Source organism: Echinops telfairi, unplaced genomic scaffold (assembly GCF_000313985.2).
Source record: "Echinops telfairi isolate 266 unplaced genomic scaffold, ASM31398v2 ScPeMD7_7469;HRSCAF=8507_0, whole genome shotgun sequence".
NCBI lineage: Eukaryota > Metazoa > Chordata > Mammalia > Afrosoricida > Tenrecidae > Echinops > Echinops telfairi.
The window spans coordinates 85,762,971-85,780,854 of record NW_022111372.1 but is presented as its reverse complement, the minus strand read 5'-3'; the positions used below and the strand labels follow the sequence as shown (position 1 = coordinate 85,780,854).

At 40.3% G+C, this 17,884-nt stretch overlaps 1 protein-coding gene across 2 annotated transcripts in view; it reads left to right on the top strand.

Moving 5' to 3' along the window:
- Positions 1–9,851, top strand: part of SPINK5 (serine peptidase inhibitor Kazal type 5) — a 79,938-nt gene extending 70,087 nt beyond the window's left edge. Inside the window, exons 34-35 of one of the 2 annotated variants that reach the window (XM_045284745.1) lie at positions 6,166–6,256; positions 9,559–9,851. In XM_045284745.1, the coding sequence (XP_045140680.1) occupies positions 6,166–6,256; positions 9,559–9,573 (106 nt within the window). In that variant the 3' untranslated portion in view covers positions 9,574–9,851. Of the gene's footprint in view, positions 1–6,165; positions 6,278–9,558 lie in introns of both variants that reach the window. The other variant, XM_045284744.1, reaches the window with a different exon arrangement.
- Positions 9,852–17,884: the final 8,033 nt, after the last annotated feature.

Genomic DNA, 17,884 nt, shown 5'->3' with positions numbered 1-17,884 from the left:
CCAGACCCACCTTGAGGTTGATCCCCTCTCCAGACACCATGGAGCAGACACACCTTCCTGCTGAGAAAGGGCAGAGAGACTCAGTGGCTTCCCTGAGGCAGCATTTGCCTGGGTGTTGGAGTGCAAATCAAAGGAAACACTCTACAGAAGAGTCTCTCTCTCTCTCTCTCTCTCTCTCTCTCTCTCTCTTTCTCTCCCCCCACCCCTCTCTCACACACACTCTCTCAGAGCAGCTGGTAGTTTCAAATAGCTGACCTTTTGGTTAGCAGCCCAGTGTGTAACCCAGTATGCCACCAGTAATCCTTTAGTAATCACAGTACTTAAACATTTTAAATGTGTGAATGATCTTGGTTTGATGTCCAATATGAGAAGCCTTCTAACGTTAGTGGGAAAATGGAATTAAAATATAATTGATATTTTTCCATGTAATTTTTGAAATTCCATAGTAGACATGATTTAAGACCCTCCCTTTAATTATATATATATATAGTCAAAGTTACGTTTTTAATATGTTGTTTACCTACATTTTTAGATACTTTTGGGGAGTAGCAGAGAAAGATGAAAATGGTAGAGCTACAAAGAATTATGTAAAATTTCCATAAGCCTATATACACTAAAGTGGATGATGTGAAGTTCAACTTTCCTATTTGTAGCAGAAAAAAAATTAATTGAGAATCACTGTTATGTACAGTCAGCTCAGCCTATGACCACTAGTGTGCCCTAGTGCTACTGATAGTCACTGATGGTCTATTCTCTCTGACTTGTGCTTAGCGGAAAAAAGGAGTATCATTTCAAAGGTAAAGTGGACTGGAACAACTGGTGGATCTGGCACCTCTTCTCAGATGTCTTAATATCTGTGTATCTGTGGACATATTTTCTCAACAATATGAGACACAATTTCTTTATAAGAAAGGTAGAGAAACTCTCTGAGCCAACAGATTTCACAGGGGTATTTAGAAGGATTGTTAAGCATAAAGATATTTCAGTTTTACTTTAACCTATGTAAAAAAGATTGATTTTAATATTTTAAAAATTGTTTGGAGCTTTGTTACTGCTTTTCTGTTCAAATGATACCTACTTTTGATAATACACATTTTCTCACCTCTACACATATGCCTCACTCCTTCCAGCCTCCATTTATCTAGAAATGAGAGCACAGTGGCAAATCTTAACTTTTCCACCCCACTCCACCTCAACTTACTTAGCAGTACAGGCCCAATCCTTCAAAGTATTCAATAAGCAGGAAAAATGGAACTCGCCCAATGCCCTTCTCTGAAATCCTAAATTAAATGTTTAATTCATATTATCTATATAAGGCAGTTTCAGGAAGAACAAGTTTTATACCTAAAGTTGTTTAGAATACATACTCAACTTCTAGACCTAAAATAATAAAATATAAATATGAATGATTTATACATTCTTATGTATGTAGATCTACCACTTGTCTGTCAGTTTGTCATATGTTACTGTGATGCTGGAAGCTATATCACTGGTATTTCAAATGCCAGCAGGCTCATCCAAAGTGAATAAGTTTCAGCGGAACTTCTAGAATAAGATCAGAAAACTAAGAAGGACTTGGCTCCCCACTTCAAAGGAAGGAACTGCTGAACATCTTATACATGGCTTTGAAACATTGTCAGACACTGAAGGCATCATGAGTGTAAGCAGAAACTGTTGGAGATCGTGCCAGAGGATGGGCCCCTTGAGTCTGAGGGCCCTCCAATTGTGGCTAAGGAGGAGCTGCTTTCTCAGAGTGAAATCGTCCATGGTGATGTGAGTCTGGTAAAGCCTGTAGGAGTGGAGCTTTCAGGACCTTCGTTTGCTGATGGGACATGACTCAAGGTAAGGAGAAACCGTGGCAAAAATCTACTAATGATTGGGACTTAGAATGTTCGAAGTGTGAATCTAGGAAAATTGGAAGTCATCAAAAATGAAATGGAACACATAAAGATCAATGTCCTAGGTATTAGTGAACTGAAATGGACCAGTACAGGACATTTTTGAATTAAAAAATTCTATGATTTACTATGCCAGGCATAATAAAATCAAGAAGAATACTATGGCATTCATTGTCAAAAGGACATTGCAAAATCCAACCTGAAGAACAATGCTGTCTGTAATAGGATTATAGCTATCCACCTTCAAGGAGGAAATCCAATCAATACAACTATTATTCAAATTTATGCACCAACCACAGAAGCTAGTGCGGAGGAAATGGAAGAATAGTACCAGCACTTGAGTCTGAAATTGATCACATGTGCAATCAGGATGCACTGATAATTGTTGGCAATTGAAATGTAAAAACATTGGAAACAAAGAAATAGGAACACTAGTTGGAAAATATGGACTTGGTGATAGAAATGAAGCTGGAGATTGCATAACAGAGTTTTGCAAATGCAACAACTTGTTCATAGAAAATACCTACTTTCCACAACCTAAAATGTGACAATACACAACTTGCCTAGATGGGATACACAGAAATCAAATTGACGACACATGTGGGGAGACAAATGGAGAGGCTTAATATCAGCTAAAATCCAGTCGGTGCTTACTGTGAACAGACCATGAGTTTCTCACTTCTAAGTATAGAATAAAGCTGAAGAAAAAAAACGAAAAGAAATTCACGGGAGCCCTACTATGAGCTTGGCTGTACCCCACCTGAAGAGTGAGGGCACCGCAAGCACAGATTTGATGCACCGAACATGAGTAATCTAAAACCGGAAGACTTGATGGATTGTTGGAGGACATCGAGACCACCACTCATGAACAAAGTAAAAGGTCCTCAAAAAGAGAAGAAAGAAAGAAAGAAAGAAAGAAAGAAAAGATCAAAGTGGATGTCCTACGAGACTCTTAAACTCGTCGTTAACTGTAGAGTAGCTAAGCCAAATGGAAGAAAGGATAAAGTCCAAGAGCTGAACAGAAAATTTCAAAGGGCAGCTCAAGAAGACAGTCAAATATTATCATAATGAAATGTGAAAAGATATAGAATTAGAAAACCGAAAAGGAAGAACATGCTCACCATAGCTGAAACTGAACGAATGGAAGAAATGCAAGCCCTGGGCTGCAATTTTGAAAGATTCTACTGTGAAAAATGTTCAATGATGCAGGAAGCATCACAAGAAGATGGAAAGAATACCCAGAGTCATTCTACGGGAAAAAAAACCCAAAAAACACCTGTGGACAGCTCACCATTTCAGGAGGAAGCCTGTAAGTAAGAACCGATGTTACTGGAGGAAGAAAGGAAAACTGCACTGACTGCATTAACCAAGAACAAGTCTCCAGGAATCGGTGGAATACAAATTGGAATGTTTCAGCAAGCTGATGAAGCACTAACACTCTCGCTCATCTCTGCCAGGAAACTTGGAAGACAGCTCCTTAACCAACTGACAGGAAGAGATCCATATTTGTACCCCTTCCAAAGAAAGATGACCGAACAGAATACTACAGAAGAATAGCATTGATATTGCATGTAAGTAAACTTTTGCTGAAGATCATCCAACAAAACCTGCAGCAGCACATTGACATGGAACTGTCAGAAGTTCTGGCCAGATTCAAAAGAGGACGTGGAACAAGGCATATCATTGTTGGTGTCAAACGGATCTTGGCTGAAAGCAGAGAATACCAGCAAGATGTTTACTTATGTTTTATTGCATATGCAAAGGTATTTGAATCTGTGGACCATAATAAGCCATGGATAGCCTTTAGAAGAATGGACATGCCAGAACACATTGTTGTGTTCCTATGGAACTAGCACATGGATCAAGAGTTGTATGAACAGAACCAGGCCATACTGCATGATTTAAAATCAAGCACGATGTGTATTAGAGTTGCATCCTCTCACCATACTTGTTCAACCGTGTATGCTGACCAAATAACCAAATAAGTTGGTTTATATGCGGCAGACAGAATGTGGCGTCAAGGTTGGAGGAAGACTTAGTAACAACCTGCAAGGTGCAGATGACACATCCTTGCTTGCTGAAAGTGATGAGGACTTGAAGCACTTGTTGGAGAAGATCAAAGTTGCCAGCCTTCAGTGTGGATTATGACTCAATGTAGAGAAGGCCAGAATCCTCACCACTGAACCAACATGTCACATCATGATAACTGGAGAAAAGGTTGAAGCTGTGAAGGATTTTGTTTTGCTTCGATAAACAATCAATGTTCATGGAAGCAGCTATCAAGAGATCAAAAGTTGAGTCACACTAGGTAAATGTGCTGCACAAGACCTCTTCAGAGTATTGAAAAGCACGGCTGTTACTCTGAGGACTAAGGTGTGTCTGACCCAAACTGTGTTTTTTCCATTGCTTATATGCCTGTGAAAGGTGGACATTGAATAAGAAACACTGAAGAGGAATCAATGCAAATGAATCATGGTGCTGGAGAAGATTATTGCAAGCACCACTGACTGCCCAAATAAAAACCAAATTATCTTTCTCAGAAGAAGTCCGGCTAGAGGCAAGGATGGCGAGACTTCATCTTGCGTACTTTGGACATATTGTAAAGAGCGACCAGTGTCCGGAGGAGGACATCATGCTTTGTAAAGTGGCGGGGCAGCAAAAAGTGGAAGATCCTCAATGAGCTGGCCTGACACTGTGGCTGCAAAGATGGGCTCAGGCATAGGAGCTACGGTGTCCCTATGGGTAGGAAGCACCCCAGTGGCACCTGGCAACAACGTATCTGTGGGTAAAAGAAATTTGCTCTTTCACCAAATCCTCACAATCTGCTATGGAATAAGCAGCACCTCCTCTGTGTAAAGAATGAATCTGAGTACAGAGAGTCCAGGAAATCTGCATGCCACACCAGGATTTGAGCACTGTTCATCTGGGTCGGAATACAATGGTTTCTTTTCCTTACTTCACTAGGTTTGGGGACCAACATTTCTTTTGATAATATAAATAAAGCTATCAATTCACCGAAAAAGGAAATAAAAAGTAAAGGTAACAATTTATGTGCATAGTATGTAAGCATTCAAGAAACATTTGAAATCTATCGTTGGAGCTTATCGAGATTGAGGTTTAAGAAATCTTTATTCAAGAAATGAAAACCACCTTCCAGTAATTCAGTTACTAAGAGTGGGCTTCAGATTTTTGTGGAAAATTCAGTTATCTGCTAATTTAATTTTTCTGAGAATTTTTGGAAGCCTCTTATCTTCAGGCCCTAACTCCTTCCGTTACTCTTTATCATAAATATAGGGACCTAAATGATAACATTTTTAGAAGTTTTTTCAGAACTTATATAGTTACATATACATATATAGTTTTTCATATACATATATAGTTACAAAAAAACTATATACATATATAAATGAGTGATTCTCTAGATATTCTCAACAAGCGATTTTCTATTTAAAGAAATTTTGGATCCAGTAACTCAAATTATAAAGAGATTAATAAAGGGTGTCTCAGGATGGGTTGCTTAGCTAAAGGAACTGGGAGTATATAATCTAGAGAAGAGAATATGTAGATTACCCCACATAAGAAGGAACAATATTAGTGGTTTTTGTGGCCTTCAAGGAGGATAAACAAACAAACAAATTCATTTCCATAAAGTTAATTCTGACTCCTAGTGCCCTTAAAAAGAGAGTCAACTCCCCCTGTGGGTTTCTAAGCCTGTAAATCTTAATGAAAACAGAAAGCCCATCTTTCTCCTGCAGGGGAACCAATGGTTTCAATGGGTTGCCCTTGCCGTTAGCCACCCAGTGCAAAACCACCACGATTTTAACTTGAGCACAAGTAGAGGCTTGATTCATAACTTTAAAAAAGACATTAAAACCCACAATGGCTAGTAATTTTTCAACTTTAAGTTTAACCTGTAGGCATATAATAGTTAATGCAGAGAAACCTCTCTCACCTGCCCAACTTTCCCCAAATGATAGCTATGGGACTTGATTCCTTTCTAACACGTAGCAAATTTATTTCTAACACTCAATATTTTTATGAAAATGTAAGTGACTTAAAGGTGCTACAGTAGCTTTAGGGTCAGGGGACAGTCCTGGAACTAAATTAAGAGAAAGTGAACCTGCATGAGGCCACTGGGTAAGTCTGAGACACTCATCCAGATTCACTGCTGGCCTGATGTCCAAATGGCACCCACATGGTTCTTTGGTGTTTTCTCATTATAAGTGTGTATTTTCTCACTTTTGAAATTTTCTCTGTTCTGCTTTAGGATACGTCAAACTAATATACACATACGCAGTACAGGCAAGTGTGAGGAGAGCAGCATGCCAGCCACGAAACCCGTGAGCGCGCCGACACCTGTGAGTTCACTGATGCTCCTGGTAATGCTATTAGAACACCTGGGTCCTACTGCTTTCATTTGGCTCTGGCTGATGAGCATTTCTTTGGCAAGGGAAGTGACACAGGTCACGTGACCCCAGAATTGGTTCAGTTTTCATATTCAAGATCATTAATTACAGGTAGATGGAGGGTTATTAACATAGGCATTAACATTTTAAAATCGATTTCTCATTGCATAAGTTCAATAGATTTTTATGAGCCATGTTCTAATACTTTTATAGGATGAAACACTACAGTATTTCTGATCTATAAAAAAGATGAGACATACCTAGAGGTCAGATAAGTGACAACTAGATTAAAGCAGCACTAAGCTGTTTCTCAAGATGAAAAGTTGCCTTAATTCTTGGAAACCTTTAAAAGAATGTTTCAAATACACATCACTAAGTCCCTGATGATTGCCTTTAAGACATCTCTTCTTCATGTCAGGTGGTATGTTATTTGGGAAAAAAATAACAGAATTTTCCAAGAAAGACCTTTTATTGCATAGATGATCAGATATATCTAGGTTAAAAATTCCAGATTGTGACATTTATTAGGTATGAGAACTTTGACAATTTCTTAAATATTGTAAGTCAAATCTTAATTGAGTTATTGAAAATATTCAGTAGTCAATGAATTTTAGGCATTTAGTACAGTGCCCGGTTAATTGTCATCTTTATTATTATCAGTATTACTATTATGCCTAAGACACCAAAGTATAAATTTATTAAAATAGAAGAGACCGAAGTCTGAAGTTATAGAAAAGATCTGACACAATATATTCATTTTCTAGTGTAAAACCTAGAATATCATCTTAACTGATACAGTATGATTACAATGAATTTGATTGTTGACTCTTACTCATTGAGTTACTATTTTCCAAAATGGAGAATGTGAACTGTTTTTTTCCAGGGCTGACATACCTTGATATTATTATATCTGTGGTTAATTTAGTGGTATCTTTACTCCATTCCATGATCATGAAAGTGTTGACAATAATGGAATTGAAAACCATTCTATGAGCTATGGTGATCTTGGTTAAGTACACTGGACTAGATCAAAAGAACTATTCAAGAAGGCTTTATGGGAAGGCTTGAACAAGAAAGCCCAGGATATTAAGGTGCTTGGGTTTTCACATTAGCAGCTCAAAGGCACAGTAGGAAGAATGCCGTGAAGAAATCAAGAGACCACCATATTTTTCTTTTGTGAATTTAACAAATAATCTCCCTACCTCTGGGTCTGTATTAAATAATAATAATTTTTAAAACCCTCTCCAAACTCAGTGCCATTGAGTCTATGCCAGCTCATAGGAACCCTATAGAAGAGGACAGAACTTCCCTTGTGAGTTCCCAAGACTCTTTACAGGAACAGAAAGTCCTGTCTCCCACACCGAAGCTGGTTGTTTCCATCTGATGACCTTGTGGCTCACAACCCAACTTACAAATGCTATGCCAGCAGGGCTTCCTGCAGCCTTATACAGTCCTGAGAAGAGACAGTTTAAGAGTTCTAGTCCTAATAGAACAGTTTTGCTATCCTGTTACCCAACAGGAGAGTTTTTTCTTCATGTTATTGGTAGACTATACTAGTCTGCCTCTCCACAAACACACGCAGCCATATACATTTCACAACAGGGGGGACAGAATTATAGCGTAAAGAACCCTTGTGCAAATCCTACAGCTATACCCAACTCTATTTGTAATCCCCTTGCTATTAGGCAAAACTACACACACACACAAACTAGTTAAAAAGGAACATGGCATAGAGTCATAAAATAAGATATAGTTAACCATATAATGAAAAATCATTCTAGGGTTTAGCAGGAAGGTTTTTGTAAGGGAGTTTCTCTTTTTGACTTTTGGATATTTTCCTTTACCTATAATCATGTAACAGACACTACTAATTATGGCGATTCTTTGTGATAATAATTTAATGAAACAAACCAATAGAACAAGAGGAGTTCTGCGAATGGAGCAGAAAAGTGACATTTAAAATTCTTCTGTACGCCGTGAGAGACCTTGGGTGCAGATGCCACAGGAGGGACTGGCCTGGTTGAGCTCTAGTGACCGTTTTCAGTTCATAACCCGAGGGTGAGAAGCTGGCCTTTCTTGCTAGGTGGGAGATTCTTAAAGTGTCTCTAACTCACAGGATAGAACAGACAGATAAGCAGTAACAACTCGCCTGGAAAAGTCAGTCAAGGATCCCAGAACATTTTCCTTACTGTTTAGAACGGAACTTTCTAATTTAAAACAACTATTAAACAATTATGACTAAAAATCATGTAACTATTTGGTGCAGGTGTTCTCATGATATCTTCAAAATAATGTCAGAGTAGTGCTTAAGGAAGGATCAGTATCTTCTCCATTACAAAGACAATATGTCATGAGGAAATAGTATGGTTTACTGAAGGTTGTTAATACTAGACCTAGTGTCTGAAGTCAATCTTCCAAGCTCATTTCTTACAGTCATTAATTATCGCTTATGTTCGAGGAAGTTCTGAAAACCAGATAATCTAAAGATGTATAGTATAAATTGAAAAGATTGCTATCTTGGAAAGAAATTATCATATTAATTAAAATACCAATATTACTCTATAAGACAAAAAAATGACTTAGCTATTTCAAGACAAAGATTGTCAAGGATTGAGCTAAAGCATAACCACCCTGCCTAGAGAAACCGCAAACTTGATTTAAGAATGGAAATATTTAAAATGACAACCTTGTTCCTTCATATCCTCTCCTCCACTAAAAACAAAAAGATGATACTGTTTACTGAGGTCGTTTCCCCCACTTAAAAAAAAAAGAGATTTATCATTGATTTCATGACTACATCTATGAGTCAGGCAAGGAAGACAAATGGCAATATTCTAATGGCATCAAATGTAACCGAGGAAGCAATGGCATTAGAGAAATGCCACTGCGTGAGGCTGTGGCAAGTCACTAAACTTTGATACTCAGTTTCCTCATATCTGAAATGATGTAATGGCACATACCTCTTTGGGCTACTGGAAGCATCACATATCCTCAAAAGCAGAGTTGAGCCATATAGATTTGTGTATCCACTTCAACAATGGATTATGATTTAGCAATGCTTTCTATTTAGTAACTAGTGCATACCAGATGAAAACAAACATTTGTGGGATAAAACGTGAATCATTTAAGGCTGCGAGTTCTTAGCAGATGCAAGAACCCAAGGGGGTTTTCTTGGCACATCTATAACTGCACTGTTCACATTTCTACAGTTTTCCTGCGTGTCTACCATCTAATTTACCGATTTTCTATTCTAGGACAAATTAATCTGAGAAATGGAGAAAGCCAGGAGAGAAAAGTATACCCCACTTATGAATCAACTACCTTCACATCTGTATATACAAAGAACTATCTCAACTCATTTTGTATGCTGTGGGCAACAATATTAAACTTCTGGGGACATGGAGGCACTGGCTTTCAATCTCTTTCATCTCTTCTCTCCTAGACCAGAAACTGAGGGCACAGCTACACCCCGTCTTCATTATGGTAACCTCCTGATTATAATATTGTCTGTCCAACTACTTACTTAATAAAGCTAATCTCAAGAGACCAATATTTCTGGGACTTTTTATCACTGCCTGGATAAGAAGAGTTTATTTTGATAAATTTTGACTAAACTCTGATAGAAGATGTCTTTGTTCCTCAGATAGAAATGTCTGTCTTCATTGGGAAGAAGTATCTAAAGAGAGGTGGGGAGATACTCTTTGAAAAAGTGGGTGGTTTGAGCTACTTGCTGTGAGTAAGCCAACTGGTGAGACAGGTGCAGAGGAAAAGAGCCAGAGCCTTTGTTATCAACGTGCAAGGAGACAAAGTAGACCTACTTTAACAAAAACGGCCTCTTTAATCAACAAATTGAAAGTCTTTCTTTCTCCTGTAAAGTTTTTACAGGGCTTTGTAATCAAAGGAGGGAGATTCCTGGAACAATTAATAAATTGGTGTAGTCAAACTTGATTCAAACTATCTGACTTTGGGGTTGTTTTCTCCACTTGGGGGGCTTGTTAACATTTTAGCTCCAGGTATTATTAGTTAGTTTTGTTTTAACAGACTCCTGGATTGGTTAAATCTTAACTTCTAAAATAAAACAACAAAGGTACATTAATTTTACCATGAATTCCAACAGGATTATAACACTGAGACTAAAGGTGAGCAAAATCCAGGAAAACAGCAATTCACTGAGGATTGATGTGACATCAAATCCCTCACGCTCCTCTTATTTTGAGGATTCCCACTCTTGGGAAACAGAGTATCATGACCATTGGGATACATCTTGTCTCAAAGAGGATGCCTGAGAATCCTTAATCAGAATAAACAAAAGGACATTGCTTAGATCAAAGTTGGCCACACTCTAATGAATTAAACAATAAACAATTAATCCCCGAAGGTAGTGTAATATTTTCAGTGAGCATAAAAAATATTCTGCTTCTGTGTGCTTTGGTTCACCTTACATAATAATAAATTAGTAGATAATATCACACATACAAATTAAAGGATAGATAATCCTATAGTGATTCAAGAGGGCAACCACCACCCTATCGTGGGAAAAATGTTGCCAAACCTGATCCATCTTCCTGTCTCACCTCCTTGTGATCAGGGCTAGGTCCACTGAGACGCGTGGTAAATGGCTTATAATCCCAACTCTGCTCCAGTGATGTTCCTCTGGACAACAACAACAACAACAATAATTATTTTTAAGTGAAACTCACCGCCATTAGTCAATTCCAATTTATAGGGCCCCTGTAAAACAGTGTAGAACAGCCATGTGAGTTGTCAAGACTGTAACTCTTTATGGAATTAGAAAGTCCTGTCTTTCTCCCATAGAGCATCTGTTGGTTTTGAACCACTGACCTTGTGCAACCACCACACCACCTAGGCAAGCAGGTGTTATTGATGAGTAAGTAAACACCTCCAAATTTGACTCAAAAAACAGTCTGAGGTAATTCCAGTTTAAGGACTACTTCCACAAGAAGTCTGCTGGCCTTTGAAGGATTTCTTTGTGCCTAGCGTGAGGAAGTGGGTAGTGTTAGAAAGGTTCTAAATAGCCAATTCCATTTGTCTCCAGTCTAAAAAATGGATGATGGACTTACAGAAAGTACCATTCACATTCTGAATGGTCTAGGATGGGGCCGGTCCTGGTGAAGGTGTTCTCTAGTGTATAAGAGCGGAAAGAAAAATCCAAGAGTGCATGAGCCATTACATTGCATTACCATTAACCCCCACACAGGCTAGGGATAGGACCTGCTGCTGTGCTCACTGTCGAAGTTACTGGGGTATGGCTTCCCTCCACATAAAAAGGTATATCACCACAGGCCACAAGGACAGATTGCCATTAGGACTAGGTATACTGTTATGGTTTACATCCATAAGTCACACAATACTTAAGGACTAATTACAAGAGGGGAAAATCTGGAAAGCTTGTGCTCCTCACTCTCTGAACGTTCATGCCACCCACTGTCTTTGCTGGTGGAATTATGAAGACATGTGAGTAGAAAACATGGGGCAGAAAAAGGGCATCAAACCAGTGAGCAACAGGCTGGGCCCCACGAGTCTTGATATACTCAGGAGCCATCAGGGATGGTGGAGTGATGATCAAACACTGGAGGTTATCGCAGGACTTACATCAACCAACATTGGAGCAGTTGGTGGCAAATCCAGCAGTTGCCTTGCTTTCTCCTGCTGGGACCTGGAAACCAGGCTCTTTGAAGACAAGTCACACCCATCAGGTAGGTAGCTGGGCTCTTGACATCCAAGTCTAGAGCTCCAAATGCCTTTCTCGTGGCTGATTTCTACACCTATGTGGGAAGTTGGTGACATTTTCCACAGAAGTATGCCCTGCATCAGAAAGGGTTACCAGAGTGATGACAATGGAACCACCGTGTTCCCTGACTGTTATTTTCCATAAGGATGATTCTCAGAGAGGACATTGTCTTTTCATTATAAACAACTCTTCTAGGCCGAGGGGTCTCCACACTATCCAAATGACACATCCCACTTGCTGCGTGTTAGAGCCGACACAGGGCAAGGTTAGGGCATCTCCAACCTTTGGAGTGAGCGTTGCTCTTGCTTAGTGGAGGCTTGGTGGACGCTTTCTTGGTAATGGCTATCTGCAAGACAACGTAGAGATATAAAGCTAGGAAACGTCTCACACCCATGACTGATTTCTTTAAAGAAATATTTTCGATTCTGTCAGTGTCCAGCAGTAAAATGAGTTATCATGTGTTGCAACCATAGGAGTTGTGTTCGGTTGGGTTGTCTAGAGAAACAAACCCAGAGACACTCATACACGTAGAAGAAAGAAGTTTATATCAAGAAGTAATTTTACATCAAGGAGGCCTTGCAGCCCAATCCAACTCAAATGTATAAATCTGATCCTAGCCATGCTCAGACTCATTTGGCTGCAGGCTGATGATGCAGAAGGGTGAAATGGGATGCAGGAAGATCACAGCCCATAGACACAGAGTAGCATGGAAACAAGGCAGTGCAGTGACAGCAGCTCTCAGAGTAAGCTGGCCCACATGAGGCTTCACCTGGAAGCAGTCACAGTCTCCCCAAAGGAAGAAGAGATGCAGAGAAGAAGGGGAGGGATCCCCAGCATCTCTCTATAAAAGGACCCATCTCCTAGGAGATATCATCAGGCTGCCACCTGATTACCAGGGTGAACCCTCCCCCTACACAAATATATGTTGGCATAAAAATCTAACTGCCACAGGGGATAAGTCCTCTTCCTGTGCGAAGAATGTCCTCTGGAATTGACTCCAGCTAACTTTAATGAGGAGAGAGCGATGCGGGAGCCATCAAAGGGACTGGTGCACTTAGATGCAATTTACACTCTGGGGTACAAGATTTTCCAGATCTTTAACAGGTCCTTGTCTTCTGGCTCAAAATTGTCCAGAGGGGTAACACAAAATGGAGTGAAAGTATAATGCTCAAACCTGGGCATCACCTCTGTGGGGAGCTCTTTGGACATTCGGCCAGCCTTTTTAGCTCTGCAATGGTAGGCCTCTAGTGACAGGATCTATTAATATGAAAGCTTTTTAAGTTTCACATGCCCAGCGCCCCTTCGGTCTCACTATGAAGTCTGCTTGCTAATTGGCACTCCTCTCCATCCCTCTATGTTGGACCCTGCCTTGTAAGGGAGGAGTGGTCTTGGGTTAGTCTGAAGGCATGTGGGGCATCTGCTCCTCGTGTTTTGAAATCATTCTCCTAATTCTGGTGGACACAGAAGTTTCACCTAACACCCCTTTTAGGTCCTCAAAAGTGCACCCTGTTTCCTAAATAAAGAGCCAAAGTCAAGGCTTGCAAACTAGATTTGGTGGCTGTCTTTGCTGTCAGTTGGGCTTAGTGTGCCCCTGGATCTCCCAAATCGTGGTTTTCTGGCACCTTGGGGAGAATAGAGCAGCTAACTGTAGAAGGCCCTGGACTGAATCCAAGAGCTGCAAGGTCTCTGCAGTGTGCTTTATTTCTTGCTGGGTTACTCTCAGTAGCCTTCTCTCTCTCTCTCTCAGTGTCACTGTCTGCTGACCCTTCCTAGAAGGAGGGCTTTTGCCCGGGCCATCAACTCAGCTTATTGACCTGCAGTCTCAGAGGAAGAGAAAGGCAGCAACCCCCCAAATCCCAGTCAGCATTGCCATCGGTACCCCACTTCTCCACGTTCCCGATCCACGCAGCCACTTTCTCTGCAATCATCAGTACATTGAGGGTTTGGGGGGACTATGTATGGCCTGCTGTCATGCACTTCTTTAATTATCTGGACGTAATCATGACTATAACCCTTCTCCCCTTCGGTTGTGGGAAGGAGAATAGCAAGGTTAAGGGTGGCTACTTCCTGAAGCTTCAACAGGCCAGTCATCTCTAAGCAGTCCCATCTAGCTGCCTAAGAGGTAAGTTACAGACCTTCTGGATGCACACCAAGTCTGCAGTGAGGGCATCCAGCCCACTGCCCTTCCCTTACTATGCGTAAATCTGAGGATTTCTGGGTGTCAGGTAAATACAAGGTATGGACAGTTAATGACTTGTTTTTAGGTTGTATGTTGGGCTGAAGGATGACCTGTTAAAACTTGCCAGTTGTTTCTTTTGTCAAAGAAACATAAGATTTTCTGCTTATTGAAACATAAGATTTTCTGCTCCTGTAAAGATGTGCAACGATGGAAACCCAAAAAGGCCTTTCTGCGGTGCTCTCCAGGGTTTCCATGAGTCAACATGGACTAGATGGCACTGTGCGAAGGGCCCTTTTGCAAGTGGGATTTCATTCTTAGGAGGCTGATTCCTCCCCTTTGAGAGCATCTTAAAGGGACCTTAAAATCACCCCTAAAATGGTGTTATTTTCACTAGGCAGAATTGAGCTATTCTTACAAAATTTCTCAGTTTTCTTTACCGTCTGAGAGGCAGAAATGAGTTATTCATAAACATTTTCTCAGTTTTCTTTACCATCTGAGAGGGAGGGACTTCTCAGCTTACCAAGCTACAGCCTTTCTTCCTGTCAGGAAACCACTTCACATGTACTTCCTTTCTGCCATGATGGTATTTCAACGGAGTTCTTCTTGGCGATGCTTGCCATCTTTTTCCGATGATACACACCCAAGGTGGAGAAAGAGATGTGAACAAACACAGTCCCTTGGCCTCATCCATCGTCAATGGAAACTGGTTGGCATCTCACTTACAGGAAATTGCTCTATCCAATTGATGCGTGCTTCCAGAGTTCAATGCCCTCTCAGGTCTTCATCATACAGTCGGGGATGGCGGCTTCAGGATCTTGGCTCTTTGCTTCTGGAGGCGTTTAGGGGCCAGAGTCAGTAATAGAGGTCCTGGGCTGGTGAGGGTCTGACTGATATCATCCCCTACTCTCATACAAGGTAAGGCTTTGAGGTTTCTGCTACTGTCCAAGGGAAAATGTAGGTCTTCACCTTTAGATGAATCAGATAAAACTGGGTGCTTGCTGTTTAGGTTTATTTTCTGTAATAGATTTTTTTTTAACTGCCTTTTTCTCATTTTGTGACATCTAAGCCTAAACCTAAGGAATATCATCTGACTTTTCCTGGTGTTCAAAAATTGTACAATGGTGGTATAAATCAAAGATTTGTTAACAGGCAATATCTTTCCTGACCCCTGACCATATTGGGGTTATACTTCATTATAAAACATAATAATTTTATTGATTTGGTCAAGAGCTTGCATTTAAAATTTCACCAGTTCTCAAGAGTGTATCCTACAAAGAAGATATTGAGTATACTAGATTTGTTTTCTATTGCTGTGACTCAAGACATGCAGACTTCTCGCCTCCTGGCTTTAGTGATAAATGCCCATTGTGGCTGTTTTAGTGTTATTTAAAATGTTATTTAAAAGGCCTTTTCCTTTTTGAAAATGCCTATTCAATTCTTGAAACAGGGACAGATATCATGCTTCCTTCTGGTTGGCCATTTGTCCATCAGTGACTGGTCATTTACAAGTGCCTTTCTTTAACTCCTCTATTTCTATTTTTTGCTACATTTTTATAATTCTCAAATTATTAATTCTACTCTATCATAGTAGAATTTTATGGTCTTGGTTTCTCTCCAGAGTTTTCTAAAACTATTTAAATTCAGAAGAAACGAGATAACCCAAAAGTATGTCGCTTTCAAATCTTGGTGTACCAGGTGGTGATTTGGTCCCTCCCTTTCCAGTGGAGAGTTAGTGCCCTGTCCTCCTAAATATTTTTGTCCCCACACCCTGCCACCCATGTCCTTTTAAAATGTTTGTTTCCCCTCCTTTTTGGTTGACAGCTATATGTATCCCTGGGTTGGGTCTGACACCTGCCAGAGTACCTGGGCCTCGCCCTGGGAATGTATGAATGTAGTAGCTTTTCCCCTATGCCCCTTTTGCTTTTTAAGCTAACCCCAGGAGACTCATGTTGTACTTGTCCTTTGGTGCTTGTCTTACTTTGCTTAGCATAATTTTCTCCAACTCTTCCCATGGGGCGATGTGCTTCATCCATGCATCACTGCTTTATGGGGATGCATAGTACTCCACTGTGTGTATGTACCACAGCGTGTTAGTCTGGGTAGACTAGAGAAGCAAACCCAGGGAGACTCATATGTGTATAAGAAAGAGCTTTATATACAAGAGCAATTGAATATTAAGAAAACATCCCAACCCAGTCCAGATCAAGTCTGTAAGTCCAATGTTAGCCCTTTGTCTGATATCAATTTATAAATTCCTATTCAGACTCACGCAACACATGCAATGACAGTGAATTCAGGAAGATCACAGGCCAGTGGGTGGAGAGTCTTATGGATCCTGTGGTAGTGTAAGCATGTCAGCACTGGCAGGGGTCTCCATGTGGATTCTCCAGCTCTGAGTCTCTGGTTACCATAGCCTATCTCCATGTGACTTGTCAACAAGAATGTCTTGCAGGGACTGAGCATGTGTTCCACTTCCAGCGATGCTATATATCTCCTTAGCACCTCCAAATGAGGTAATCAAGCTAAGATCCGATTGACAGGCTAAGCTCCACCCCTTCACTCTTAAATCTCAAATTGACAACAGATTATGTAACACAAGAGTTTTTTAATTCATTTGTCCTTTGATAGAAATGTAGGTTGTTTCCAACTCATGATTTTGAGCTGTGCCACTATGAACATTGGAGCACAGATATCTGGCTGTGGTCTGTTTCTTGCCCTTTCTGGGTATGTGCCCCATAGGGGGATTACTGGGTCATATGGTAGCTCGATTTCCATCTGTTTTTAGGTATTGCCAAATCGATTTCCATAATGGCTGCACAAACCTACAGATCCACTAGCAGTGGGTGTGAGTTCCTATCTCACCACAGCCCCTCTAACACTTGTATCATTCTGATTTTTTGTATTGGAATATCTTTAAGGGTGGTAAGGTCAGGAAAAGCAGGCCCTCCAACTTTGTCCTTCTTTTTGAGTAGTTCTATGCTAATTCTTGGCTTCTTTCCTCTCCATATGAAGTTGGTAGTCAGTTTTTCCATTTCTTTGAAGAAGGTTGTTGGTATTTGTATTGGTATACTATTAAACTTATATAGTGCCTTGGGTAGATTGATATCTTTACTATATTGAGTCTTCCTATCCATTATCATGAGATATTCTTCCATTTGTGGATGCCACTTTTGGTTTATTGTAATAGGGTTTTTTAATTTTCCTATGGTTTTTTTGGTTAGGTATTCAATTTGTGCTTGGCTATTGTAAAGGGAATTGCCTCTTGATCTCCTCTTCCATGGTTTTTTCCAGTGTATAGAGCAATCCAGTAGACTTGTTAGTTGATTTTTTATCCAGCCACTCTTACATATTCCCCTATTGCTGCCAGAACTCCTGTTGCGGAGCTTTTGGGGTCTTCAATGTACAGATTCATGCCATGTGCAAATAAAAATAGTTTCACCTCTTCCTCCCCTAGACAAATGCCTCTGATGTCCTTGCATTACCTTATGTTGTTAGCCCCACCATGAGACACGACATTCCATCACTGACCCATAGCACTCTGAGGGACAACACTGGAGACACAGTGTGGGAATTGTGCCTGATCTGACCCCACCACACCGTGGCAAAACATGAAGGATGTACCACAGAGCAGCAAGGGGAACAAAGCAAT